At 50.5% G+C, this 13,514-nt stretch overlaps 1 protein-coding gene across 1 annotated transcript; it reads right to left on the reverse strand.

Moving 5' to 3' along the window:
* Positions 1-9,744: 9,744 nt before the first annotated feature.
* Positions 9,745-13,209, reverse strand: LOC123447146 (replication protein A 70 kDa DNA-binding subunit E-like). Its single transcript, XM_045123723.1, has 9 exons — positions 13,090-13,209; positions 11,929-12,105; positions 11,529-11,802; positions 11,352-11,448; positions 11,144-11,274; positions 10,904-10,973; positions 10,699-10,813; positions 10,466-10,617; positions 9,745-10,346 (listed from the first exon to the last, which is right to left on the reverse strand). The coding sequence occupies exons 2-9, from the start codon at positions 12,082-12,084 to the stop codon at positions 9,962-9,964; spliced, it is 1,380 nt and encodes a 459-aa protein (XP_044979658.1). The 5' UTR covers positions 12,085-12,105; positions 13,090-13,209; the 3' UTR covers positions 9,745-9,961.
* Positions 13,210-13,514: the final 305 nt, after the last annotated feature.

Genomic DNA, 13,514 nt, shown 5'->3' on the forward strand with positions numbered 1-13,514 from the left:
TGCTGCTGAACCGACTGGAGCAGGCCTTGGGATGCCCAAGGAGCTTCCTACGATGCCAGGCCCGTCGACTGTGGAGTACAACGTCCAGCGCCTCCCGGAAGATCAGGTGGGAGCTACCAAGGGGGCCATGGTGCAGGCGGAGCTGATGGCGGGAGAGGCCAAGAAAGCGTACGACTCCATCGCGTCCTTGCACAAGCGAAGCTTGGAACTGATAGACGATATCTGAGTAAGTGGGCTAGTAAGTATTTACTTTCCTCTTGTAACCCACTGGGTGTTTGAGAAATGCACTCGGATATTGTATGATTATTTTGCAGTGGGTTCACTCTTAGTGAACCCAGTGGGTGTAGTCCCCGAGACTTCTGTCGAGTGCTTGCACCGGCAGTTGTCTTTATACTTTTTCTTTAACTTGATGAGATTAAAAACTATTCTGCTCGAATGTTAGCAGTGGGGGCACTCCGAGTGCACCTACTGGATGAGTCCCCGAGAGTAATTTTACTCAGGTCGGGTAGAAGGAAACCTCATAGGCTTGTTTTTTTGTCATGTATCTCAATAGGGCGGACCTGTTTGAGGTTCATGCCAGTGGGGTCACTCTTAGTGAACCCACTGGGTGTAGTCCCCGAGACCGCTGTCGACTGCTTGCGTCGGCAGGGGTCTGAAGAACTTAGAATGTATATTGTTGTCTTTGTTGAATTTGTCTGATCTTCTCTTGGCGCTGACTTGCAGAAAACTTGCGAGATGGGAGCGGCGTACGAGACTCTAAGGGCGGAAAAGGTGCAGTTCGCTGGGGAACTGGATGCAGCGATGGTTGCAATGGCTGGTATGAAGGATGTTCTGGCGGAACGAGAAAAGTCCTTGGAGCAGGCCCGTGAGGCAAACAAGGCATTGACTACTGAAGTGGAGAAAATGAAGGCGCAAAGGACCGAGCTGATGGGACAAATGAAAGTGTTGAACAGGCGGTGTATAGCACAGGAAAAATATGTCAGTGACTCGGCCCGGAAGATGATAGCGCTTCTGGGTGGTAAGTTCTGTTTTTCCGAGTGCTTGTGGTATGTGCATTTCATTCGGCGCTTATTGTTTGCTCGTCCTGTCTTTGCAGATTTTTGCATGGACGCTGAGGTTGAAGCAGCTGACGTTGAGCGATCGATTCTTGAGAACATTCCACTCGGTGAGGACGCCAATCGAGATCTGCTCCGAGCGCACATTCGCCTGGGCAAAGTTGGACCTTTCATCGGTCGACTGAGAGAAGTCGTCGGCCGAATCGACAAGGAGCTTTGGCCTGAAGACGAGTCCCGGCACGATATGGAAGGCTTGATGACTCGGCTGGAGGAGGTCCCGAACCGAGTGCAGGCGTGGAAGAAGTCTGCGGCTCGCTGTGGTGCGGACGTCGCTCTGTCTTTGGTCCGAGTGTAGTGCAAGGAGGCTCGCGAAGAGAAGCTGAAGGCGTTGCAGGTCGCCAACACGAAAAAGCTTCGATTCGAAGACTTCATGGAGACCTTCCTTGAGAGCGCCACTCGCATCGCCGACGGGATCGACCTCGACACATTCGTAGAGCCTGCCAGTCCCAGCGCCAGTCCTGACGTCGTTTGAGAAAACTTTTACCTCGGTATGCTGAGTGTTGGTTGTAAGAAACTTTGGCCACTGCTGTTGGCCGTCACATTCTTGGTTCGGTGTGGGTAAGTTTGATGTACACCGAGCCAACTATCTTTAGGTGAACTTTGAATTTGAATCGAATCTTTTGCTCTTCTTTTGCCAAAGAGTTGTTGATACGATTTTGGCTCGTGTTTTTGTTTGGCGTTTCTTGGTGAAGCCAATGGCAAACATGCGGAGCATGTAATTGTCAGTTGTCTTGACATCTGCATGAGCCTCACTGAGGGTCTGCCGAGTCTCCGAGTGGATCTGTGGGACACACTCGAAGGCAATAGAGTACTTAGGCGATTCGTGATCGCGGCTAAGTCTTCGAGTGTGACTGTCAGGTCGCACTTGGAGCGAGTTGTTACTCATGTAATTATCAGTAGTCTTGACATCTACATGAGCCTGAATGAAGTTCTGCTACTCATGTAATTGTCAGTGGTCTTGACATCTACATGAGCCTCAATGAGGGTCTGCTACTCATGTAATTGTCAGTGGTCTTGACATCTACATGAGCCTCAATGAGGGTCTGCTAAGCCTCCGAGTGGATCTGTAGGATACACTCGAAAGCAATAGAGTACTTAGGCGAATCGGGATCGCGGCTAAGTCTTCAGGTGCGACTGTGAGGTCGTACTCAGAGCGAGTTGTTATCCATGTAATTGTCAGTGGTCTTGACATCTACATGAGCCTCAATGAGGTTCTGCTACTCATGTAATTGTTAGTGGTCTTGACATCTACATGAGCCTCAATGAGGGTCTGCTAAGCCTCCGAGTGGATCTGTGAGATACACTCGAAGGAAGCTTTCTATTTAAGCGATTCTTGATCGCAGACAAGTCCTCGACTGCAACGTTAAGTGCACACTCGAAGAAAGTGTGTAGTTAGGCGATTCGTGATCGCAGCCAAGTCCCTGAGTGCGACGTTTAGTGCACACTCGGAGAAAGTTTGTACTTAGGCGATTCTTGATCGCAGCTAAGTCCCCGAGTGTGACGTTTAGTGCACACTCGGAAAAAAGTTAGTACTTAGGCGATTCTGGATCGCAGCTAAGCCCCCGAGTGCGACGTTTAGTGCACACTCGAAGAAAGTTTGTACTTAGGCGATTCTTGATCGCAGCTAAGTCCCCGAGTGCGACGTTTAGCGCACACTCGGAGAAAGTTAGTACTTAGGCGATTCTGGATCGCAGCTAAGTCCCCGAGTGCGACGTTTAGTGCACACTCGAAGAAAGTTTGTACTTAGGCGATTCTTGATCGCAGCTAAGTCCCCGAGTGCGACGTTTAGTGCACACTCGAAGAAAGTTTGTACTTAGGCGATTCTTGATCACAGCTAAGTCCCCGAGTGCGACGTTTAGTGCACACTCGAAGAAAATTTGTACTTAGGCGATTCTTGATCGCAGCTAAGTCCCCGAGTGCGACGTTTAGTGCACACTCGAAGAAAGTTAATACTTAGGCGATTCTGGATCGCAGCTAAGTTTTTTTTTTTGAGACCGGAGTCTGCGACCGCGGAAGAATTTTGAATCTGAAAAAAAAACTCGATCTGCTTTGTATTATTTCACCAGTACTTGTTCTTTACATTGCTTCAGTCGACGGTCACGTGTAGAAGCGCTTCAGGAGATCTCCGTTCCACGCTCGCGGCTCATCCGTTTCCCTGTCGATGTTGTAGAGTCAGTATGCACCGTTGTTCAGCACCTTGGAGATGATGAAGGGTCCTTCCCAGGCGGGAGCCAACTTATGAGGTCTCTGGTGATCCACTCGGAGCACCAGGTCGCCTGCTTGGAATGTACGACTCCTGACGTGTCGCGCGTGAAAGCGCCGCAGATCTTGTTGATAAATTGGTGAGCGAGTCAGTGCCATCTCGCGCTCCTCCTCTAGAAGATCCACTCTGTCTTGCCTTGCTTGTTCTGCTTCAGCTTCGGAGAAGAGTTCAACTCGTGGAGCGTTGTGAAGCAAGTCACTCGGAAGGACTGCCTGTGCTCCGTAAACGAGGAAGAACGGGGATCACCCTGTAGATCTATTTGGGGTTGTGCGGAGACCCCAGAGCACCGAAGGTAGCTCGGTGACCCATGCACCAGCAGCATGTCCCACCTCTCGCAGGAGTCGAGGCTTCAAACCTTGCAGAATAAGTCCATTCGCCCGCTCTGCTTGCCTGTTTGTTTGGGGATGCGCCACAGATGCAAAATCCACTCGGATACCTTGGCCTGTACAGAAACCTTTGAATCTGTCCGAGTCAAAGTTTGTTCCGTTGTCAGTGATTATGCTGTGAGGTACCCCGAATCTGGAGATGATGTCCCTGACAAACTTGATGGCCGTTAGAGCGTCGAGCTTCTTGATGGGCTTGGCTTCGATCCACTTTGTGAACTTGTCGACTGCCACCAACAGATGTGTGTATCCCCCTTGGCCTGTCCTGAATGGACCGACTGTATCTAATCCCCATACTGCAAATGGCCAAACAAGAGGGATTGTCTTCAACGCAGATGTTGGCTTGTGGGATTTGTTGGAGTAGAACTGACAACCTTCACATCGGTCGACCGTATCTTTAGCCATTTCGTTCGCCTGCAGCCAAAAGAAACCATCTCTGAATGCTTTGGCGACGATTGCTCTTGAAGAGGCGTGATGACCGCAGGTTCCCGAGTGAATTTCTTCCAGGATCAACTATCCCTCCTCAGGGGAGATGCATCGTTGAAGGATGCCTGAAATGCTTTCCTTGTACAACTGGTCGTGAATGACGGTGAACGACTTTGACCTGCGGACGATCTGTCTGGCTTGGACTTCGTCTTTCGGTAATTCTTGCCTCAGGATGTATGCAATGAATGACACAGTCCACTGGGGATGACAGCAAGAATCTCCATGATCAAATCAACCACGGCTGGTACTTCGACTTCAGTCGAGTCTGTCGAGCTCTTTGGTTGTACTGGTTCCTCTGTGAAGGGATCTTCTTTAACTGAGGGAAGGTGGAGGTGCTCGAGGCAAACGTCACTCGGGACTGGTCTCCGAGTAGACCCGAGTTTTGCCAACTCATCAGTTGCTTGGTTTTTGAGTCGCGGAACGTGGTGGAGTTCCAGACCTTCAAACTTTTTCTCGAGCTTCCTCACTGCATTGCAGTATGTGGTCATGGTGGGGTTCCTGACGTCCCACTCCTTCATCACTTGATTGACCACCAAATCTGAATCGCCATAGACCATCAGGCGACGGACGCCGAGTGAGATGGCCATGCGCAATCCGTAAAGAAGAGCTTCATACTCTGCCTCGTTGTTGGAGGAATCAAAGTGTATCTGCAGCACATACTTGAGTTTGTCGCCGTTTGGCGATATGATCACAACGCTAGCACAGGAGCCGTTCAACATCTTGGACCCATCGAAGAACATTGTCCAATGAGCCGAGTAGATGTGAGTTAGTTGATGTTGTTCTACCCATTCTGCTATGAAGTCAGCCAGAGCTTGAGACTTTATAGCTTTCTTGGCCTCGAACTTGATGTCGCAGTACAACGTCTCCATTGCCCACTTCGCCACTCGGCCTCATGCGTCCCGATTGTGGAGGATTTCCGACAACGGAGCATCAGAAACGACGGACACCGAGTGGTCTTGGAAATAGTGAGCCACCTTCTTCGCAGTCATGTAAATCCCGTAGATAAGTTTTTGATAGTGGGGATACCTCTTCTTGGAAGGAGTCAGGACTTCGGAGACATAATACACTGGCCGCTGAACTTTGTATGCTTTGCCTTCTTCTTCTCGTTCGACTGTGAGAACAGTGCTGACGACTTGATTTGTAGCCGCGATGTACAGAAGAAGGGGCTCTTTACTGAGCGGAGCAGTAAGAACCGGCTGGGTGGAAAGTAGGACTTTGAGGTCGTCGAATGCGACTTGGGCTTCGTCTGTCCACTCGAAGGTATCTGATTTTTTTCATGAGTCGGTACAGAGGAAGTGCCTTCTCGCCGAATCGACTGATAAACCTGCTCAAAGCCGCTAGGCAACCTGTGAGCCTTTGAACATCGTGTATTCTGACCGGCCGCTCCATTCGGACGATGGTCCCGATCTTTTCGGGGTTGACATCGATCCCTCGTTCAGAAACGAAGAAACCGAGTAACTTTCCGCTGGGAAAACCGAATGAACACTTGGCTGGGTTGAGCTTGATATCGTACCTACGAAGGTTGGCGAGTGTTTCTGCCAAGTCAGTCAGCAGGTCGGAACCTTTGCGTGACTTGACTACGATATCATCCATATACGCCTCCACATTCCGACCGATCTGGTCAAGAAGACATTTTTGGATCATGCGCATAAAGGTTGCTCCTGCATTCTTCAAACCAAATGGCATAGTGATGTAGCAGAAGTACCCGAATGGGATGATGAATGCTGTTTTTAATTCATCGGGGCCATACAGACGGATCTGATGATAGCCCGAGTAAGCATCAAGAAATGACAAGCGCTCGCAACCCGCAGTCGAATCGACAATTTGATCGATGCGGAGGAGCGGAAACTGGTCTTTCGGGCAGACCTTATTGAGATGCTTGAAGTCGATGCACATTCAAAGCGACTTATCCTTCTTGGGCACCATGACAACATTGGCGAGCCACTCGGAGTGGTGAACCTCGCGAATGAAGTTGGCTGTCAAAAGCTTGGCCACCTCTTCCCCGATTGTCTTTCTCTTGTGCGCGGCGGACCGGCGCAGGCGTTCTCGGACAGGCCGAGCGGCGGGATCCACGTGCAGTCGGTGCTCAGCCAACTCCCTGGGTACACCTGGCATGTCAGAAGGCTTCCATGCGAAGATGTCCGAGTTCTCACGGAGGAATTGGATGAGCTCGGCTTCCTATTTAGGATCGAGGGTGGTGGAGATGTTCGTCGGGGTAGCGGTGTCGTCCATCGAGTGGATGCTGACCTTCTTCATCTCTCCCGCCGACTGGAATGCGGACTCCAAAGCTGGCTTCTTCGAACGCATCAAGTCAGCGGGGTCGACTGTTTTCTTGTACTCGTCAAGCTCGAGGACGGCCATCTGTTGATCGGCGATTCTTGATCCCTGCTGCAGACACTCCTCGGCCCGCTGTTGATTGCCTGTGATAGTGATCACACCTTTCGGGCCTGGCATCTTCAGCTTCAGGTATACGTAACATGGACGGGCCATGAAACACGCATACGCCGGGCGGCCCAGAATTGCGTGGTAAGCGCTGTGGAAGTCCACCACCTCGAACATCAGCTTTTCCTTGCGGAAGTTCTTGTCGGAGCCGAAAACGACGTCCAACGCGATCTGGCCGAGTGACTTGGCCTTTCGTCCAGGGACGACTCCGTGGAACTGCATGTTGCTCTCGCTGAGTTTGGACATCGGAATGCCCATCCCTTTGAGAGTGTCAGCGTACATGATGTTCAAACCACTACCGCCGTCCATGAGGACTTTGCGCAGTCGGACTCCTTCCACCACCGGGTCGACGACCAGAGCTTGCCTCCCTGGGGCGGGCACGTGTGCTGGATGATCCGACTGGTCAAAGGTGATCGCAGTCTGAGACCATTTGAGGAACGTGGGGTTGGTCGGCATGGCCATGTTCACCTCCCTGTTCACCAGCTTCAGTCGACTCTTGCTCTCGACGTCAGCAAAAATCATCAGTGTTGCATGGACTTGGGGGAACGGATCCTCATTGTCCTCCTCATCTTGATCATTGCCCTTTTCACTCGGTTGCCCTTCGTCGAACCCCTGGATCAGGAGGCGACATTGCCGAGTGGTATGCTTCGGATATATGGCGTTGCCCTCTTCATCCATCTTCGTGTGGATCGGACATGGCTGGTCCAGGATGGGGTTGTTGAACTGCTTCTTCTTGGGGGTGAACTGAGCCTTCCCCTTGCCCTTGAACTTGGCATTGGTAAGAGCTGCGGCTTCTGCGCGCGGAGTGGACGGAGCTTTCTGCTTCTGTTTCCGAGTGTTATTCCCATCTCCGTCGGCGACTGTTTTGTGCTTGCCGCTGCGGATGCGGTCCTCTTCTTCGCCATTTGCATAGCGTGCCGCTATCTCCATCATCTTGCTCATGGAGATATCGCCTGTTCGACCGAACTTCAGGTACAGATCTCTGTACCGCACGCCTGCCTTGAAGGCGCAGACTGCTTGGTGCTCTGTGACGTTCTCCACCGTGTGGTAGAGGGTCGTCCAACGCTGAATGAAATCGCGCAGGGGCTCATTCTGCTTCTGGACGCAGTGCTGGAGCTCCACGAGGCTAGCAGGGCGTTTGCACGTCCCTTCGAAGGTCCTGATGAATACTCGGGCCAGATCTACCCAGCTGTAGATGCTTGAGGGGGCCAATTGGTTCAGCCACGCTCGCGCCGAGCCGTCGAGCATCAGAGGGAGGTGCTTCATGGCGACGTGGTCGTCCCCCCCTCCGATCTGGACTGCCACTCGGTAGTCATCCAACCACGTTTCTGGCTTGGACTCTCCTGTAAACTTGCTGATCCCCGTCGCCAATCGGAAGTTGGGAGGGATGTCAGCCGAACGGATGGCTCGACTGAAACACTCGGGACCAGAAACGATGGTCCTGCTTCCACTCGGACGGTCAATATCGTGACCATCGCGGTGGGCTCGGCCCCTGTCGACCCTCCGCTGGGCGATATGCCCTCTCGCGTCGGGCTTTGGATCGTAAGTGTCACCGACCGAACGCCGATCATCATGATGTCGGGGCCCGTAGGGCCACCCCGCGGAGGGGTGCGTGAACGGCGACGATCTTCGGGATTTATGGAACGGCTGCCTCCCCTGTGTCGTTGATGAGAACCAGGGCTGTGAACTGACCGATGCGTGTTCGCATGAACAGAACTATTGTGGATCCTGTTGTGCGACTGGGAGACCGCCGAATTTTGCTGCTGCGCCGTGTGCAACAGGGCGCGGATTTTCTCGATCCCCCTGCCAGCCTCTGAATCAGTCGGCTGAAGGGAATCGGCTATCTTGGCGGCGGCAGCCAAGTTGAGGATGGGTGTGCGGAACAGCTCCACGTTGCTCCGCCGAGTGTGCCGACTGGCAGAACGGCGAGGTGGACGGCGAGCCCAGATGTTTCGCCGATCTCGCGCTCGTTCCGGCCAGTTTGGCGGGGACTTTCATGGGAGTTGGCCATGTGTACTTCTGCTGCAGGCCCGCGACCCACGCACTCGGAAGGAAACTCAGTCGGAACCGAGTCCGAGCGCTGGGACGGCGGGGCAACCACAACCGACCCTAGGACCGCCACTTGTGAAGACGTGTTCTGGCGCGCCTGGGCGTGTTGCACCCAACGCTGGAGCCGCGGACGGCGGGACCGCTTGTTGCGGCACGTGACGGCGGTGTAGGTCGACACCGGAGCCGACTGCTGGAGAAGAAGAATGCCGCGGGCGCCGGCACGGAAGTGCGTAGCCCCGCGACGGGGAAGCGCCTCGACGTCGAGAGGGGCGTCCTGAAGCCATGCCGAATCGTCGACGATGAAGGAGAGAGCGCCGAAGAGGATCTCGTGACCCATGCTCGAATCTCCACCGGATGACATGGCGAAAAGATGTAGTCGCAAACTCGCCGGAAGTCGCTTAGACGCCTGCCCCACGGTGGGCGCCAACTGTCGTGGGAATAAGTCTGACAGTAGATGTGTAGGGTACGAAAGGATGGGGAGAGCCTTAGCTACGGCGAGGTTGTATGAGTTCAGGCCCCTGTACGGTGGAGGTAATAGCCCTACGTCTCAGTGCTCTGGGAGCTTGTTGTCGAGTGGAATATAGATTACAGTGAATTGCTAACCCCTGCACCAGTGGGGGAGGGCGGCTTATATAGGGTGCGCTGCCCTCCACAACGGTTCGGTGCACAGGGGTGGAGTAGTGGCGAATAAATGCCTACGTTACAGGTAACGTATGTCTTAAATGCTAATAAAGGTACGTGGAAACGTACGACCGTTTTCCTCCAGGGGTTACGATGCACAGAGTGGAATCCAGTCGGTTAGTTTGATACACTCCGAATGCTCATCTCCGACTGGATGGTGGAGGATTCGTTACCGACTGGATGATGGGATGTCCTTAATTCAGTCGAAACTGACTAAGGGTCTTATCCCTTATGAAGGGTAGTCCTTGGGTAGAACTTATAGGGCAGGCCTATGCCCCTACCCTAGGACTATAACCCCATCACTAGCCAAACTAGGTGAAGCCCATTTTTCATCAAAGGTAGATAGTTTTCAAAAGGGTTAAACGGGTTCTTGCCTGTTTACCCAGCTCTAACACTAAATCGAGTCTCCTTCAAAAAAAAAAAGGAAAAACACTAGATCGTGTCGTCACAGCTGTTGTTCCGAGGTAGAAGAAAGAGAACACAAAAAGACCCATTACCTAGTCATTGCAGATGCATTAGCCTAGATACACTAAAACTAGTCCTCAGTTGATCCAGTCGTCCCCTCGCATGCGCTTGTTAGGCTTCTGGACTCGAGTGGACTTCACCCTTGCCATGGCAGCGCTCCCCTCAGGGTCAGCCTTCTCCTTGAATTGACTAGTGGTTGCAGCAGGGGCTGGGGCGCTGGCATCGTCCATGATCGACCTCACCGCGAAGCTCCCGACCACGTACTTGTCGAAAACCTGGAAGGTGTGCGTCGAGCCAAGAAGATCATCGATTTCGTCCGGCAGGGTGTACCACTCATCATCGTCCTTGATCTTATCGACGAGCTCCTCCGCGGAAACACCTACCAGCTCCTCCGCCACCTCACAGAAGATCATCAGGTTCATTGTGCCGGTAGCATCCTGCACCTTCGCCTTCAGCTTGTACCTAGCATGTCCGAGAGCCAGAACAACGATGTGGTAATCAGTGACTTATGAATGAGCAACAAGTATGCACTGAGAAGAGAACCGATGCCGCAGTTGCACCATATCGTTGCAGGTCCCTACCACTGAACTGGCATCATCGGGCCACATCGGGCGCACTTGTATTTCCTTGGAGCCTTGTACATTGACTTTTGGCAGGTGTCACATCCAAGATAACACCAACCACTGGTGCAATCTATATCTATCAGGGAGACTCTGCACAAAAACATGGTATTCTGCAAGTGAACACAGATTCGTGAGTACAACGGATAGGGGCTTTGCACACATAAACGAGAAGAGCAGCAACCTTGATTTACCTCGTCGTACTCTTCTCGATCGAGGCTTTTTAGCTGTTCGATTGTTCGCCAACTCTCAGCCAACTTCTGAGCTGAAGTCTTTTCTGGAACAGGGTTTGCCTGCTGAATGAGCAAACTGCGTGGACATGAACCAGTTAGCCATGTACTACTAGTACAGCCCAGATCAATCATCACCCAAGGTATAAACTTTATGAAGTCCACTCACTTCGCACGGAATTCCTGCACCTCTGTTATTTCCAAATCCAGATAGTACTTTGAAGATGTTGTCGAGCAAACTATAACACAAAAAGATAACAAACAAATGGCACCAAAAGATTACAGTACACACTATTGCATTAAATGATAAGGCAGACTACGGTTTTACAAGAAAGAAAGGACTATATTTCAATAGGAATAGTATCGCATGGTAGAAACCGACAAATGAAACGGTGGATCAAGGATTAACCTGATGATGAGGAAGTAACAGACATCCCTGCAAAGACAACAACAACTGAGGCGTCTTGGCCTTTCTCCAACATATCCTCAGCAAAACCAGAAGCAATATCTCCAAACAGTGTCACACTCAGTGCCCTTCCTCTGTAGATGGGAACTCCAGCAGTGAGGAGCTATCAAGGGACGTCAATTATCCCAAAGAAAGATGTGTATTCTGTTACCTCAAATCCCGAATTCTTGCATTACAAATTTCTATAACGCGTGATTTCTTTGAGACTTCCCGTAGGTCCCCGACATGTACTACGTGACCCAGAACATCTGCATATGTCAGAAAAGGAATGAGATATACATGTGGCAGGTCTGAGGATGATCAAATATTCAGTTCCAAAATAATCTACCTGTCAATAAGCTGTTGTCGTCGCACCTATAACGGAGATCCTTAAATTTAACAAACTCAAAGCTATGGAGGGGTATCGAGTCAATATCTCCTTCTATCTCAGTGACCACCGTCTGCCTTCCGAAGTACATAGTCAACTCATTGCTACAGGACATATAGTAGTCCCTCTGCTCATCAACATTAAAATCTGATAAGGCATAGATCTTCCCTTCAACTAGCAGATCTTCAAACTGCTCTATATCGCCGGGATCTACACGCGCCTGCATAGTTTTTTCCTACAAGTGGAAAACAACTATAGAAGAATCAGTGCACTGAAAACTCAAAGGATGGTAAAGGTTAGTAGCCAGCAAACAATGTGATTCATCCATTTGGTGTTCAACTTAAGGTAGGGAATGCATCACCTGATCGTCGATCAGAAGGCAGTCAAGGCCGAACAAAGTGTCATCTTTTGGATTGAAGGACTCCCACAGCCGCGAGATGCGCACCCGCACTTTACATTTGTCCATTCCATATTCTAACTGAGACAGTGGAGTGAACTCATCCCCAACTGAACCCATTTTGGCCAGGATGGCTTGAAGCTGCAAGTTAGAGAAAAAGGAAATGGTGATCCATTTTTAATATTGCGTTAATCCCACAAATAGAGAAGCTTAAGAGTCTAGTCATAAATTTTCACCAGTAGTCTGAAAGCTGAAATCTTAACCTTATGACTATGGTTGCTCTCCCATCATATTTTTTGCTTACTAAACAGGACTATTAACTAGTTTAAATTTCTGAGTTGTGTGTTTTGTAATGAAAAGGTAGAATCAGTTTTGTTGCCTGTAAACCTATTTTGGGATGAAATCTCTTCTATTTTTCGTGTATATATTAACAGCGATTTAGAGTACTAGAAATGCTTCCAGTACTGCTGTCATTATGTGGCGTACATGGAAAATTAGAACAACACAATTTTCAATCAACAGGTGTAGCATCAGCAACTAGAATATACTGCCAAAAATAATGATTTTAACGTATACTCTCTCCGTTCCAAAATATAAGTCTTTCTAGATAAGGACTACATCATCCATCCGTATGTAGTCCGTAGTGAAATCTCTAGAAAGACTTAGTATTTAAGAATGGAGGGAGTAAAACCCTAGCGGAACAAGTGGGGAAATCACAACTCCATAAGAGAAGTACTGGTACTACAGTGAGGGTCCTGTCCGTCTTCGGGATGCAAACATTTAAGAGTGTAATAAATCGACTTGACTACAAGTTGTGGTGGAAAGCAAAAACAAATCCAAACAAATGCTGAGATATAACTCAGCAACCCGCGCACTGAGGCCAAGTCAGATCACGAACTCGATAGAGCAGTAGAACCTCGAAGCTATTCAAGGATGCGGAAGGCGCTACCGGAGGAACCGGCGTCGCTGGCTAAGAATCGTTCGTGTGGACATCCCGGAGAAAATCGATCGCGAGAACAGAGGAATCGAGACGAGAAGTAGCAATGCAAGAGCCAAACAGAAGGAGACTGCTCTGCTCTTTTCCCCCATGGAGTTGGAGGATGGAGAAGGAAGACATGGGTTTACCTGAGCTTTCTTCGCCCCGTCACCGAGAAGAACGAAGCTTGCTGGAGATTCTTGGAGAAGGAAATGGAGCAAGGAGAAAGGAGGAGGAAGGGACGGGGTGGCGGAGCCTGGGCCGGTGTCCTGTCAAGCCCGATAGGAAACTATAAAAAATTACCCCGTAGTCTGAAAAGCCTACGATTTCCTGCCAGGCCCATTGATGGGATAAGACATGCTCAGTCCGCGTATATTTTCTTCTCACAATAGATTTAGAGGGCAACGCTACTACGTCCATCGTCCAGCCGATCCGCACGCGGGCCGTCATTCAGTAATTCTTAAAACAATGCTCGAGTTTTTGAAATAATCGTTTTGTTACATTTTTTTTCTTCGCGTGCGCTTCGGCTGGTCACCGTAATTTTTGAAACGATGCTCGAGTTTTTGAAACAATC

Source organism: Hordeum vulgare, chromosome 4H (genome assembly GCF_904849725.1).
Source record: "Hordeum vulgare subsp. vulgare chromosome 4H, MorexV3_pseudomolecules_assembly, whole genome shotgun sequence".
NCBI lineage: Eukaryota > Viridiplantae > Streptophyta > Magnoliopsida > Poales > Poaceae > Hordeum > Hordeum vulgare.

Excerpts from the sequence above, each read along its gene's own strand:
- LOC123447146 (XM_045123723.1), bottom strand. The coding sequence starts at position 12,084 with ATGGGTTCAGTTGGGGATGAGTTCACTCCACTGTCTCAGTTAGAATAT. Across the intron at positions 11,275-11,351 it reads GCAAGAATTCGGGATTTGAG|AGGAAGGGCACTGAGTGTGA; the intron begins GTAACAGAATAC and ends TCCCATCTACAG. Across the intron at positions 10,814-10,903 it reads GTGCAGGAATTCCGTGCGAA|TTTGCTCATTCAGCAGGCAA; the intron begins GTGAGTGGACTT and ends ATGTCCACGCAG.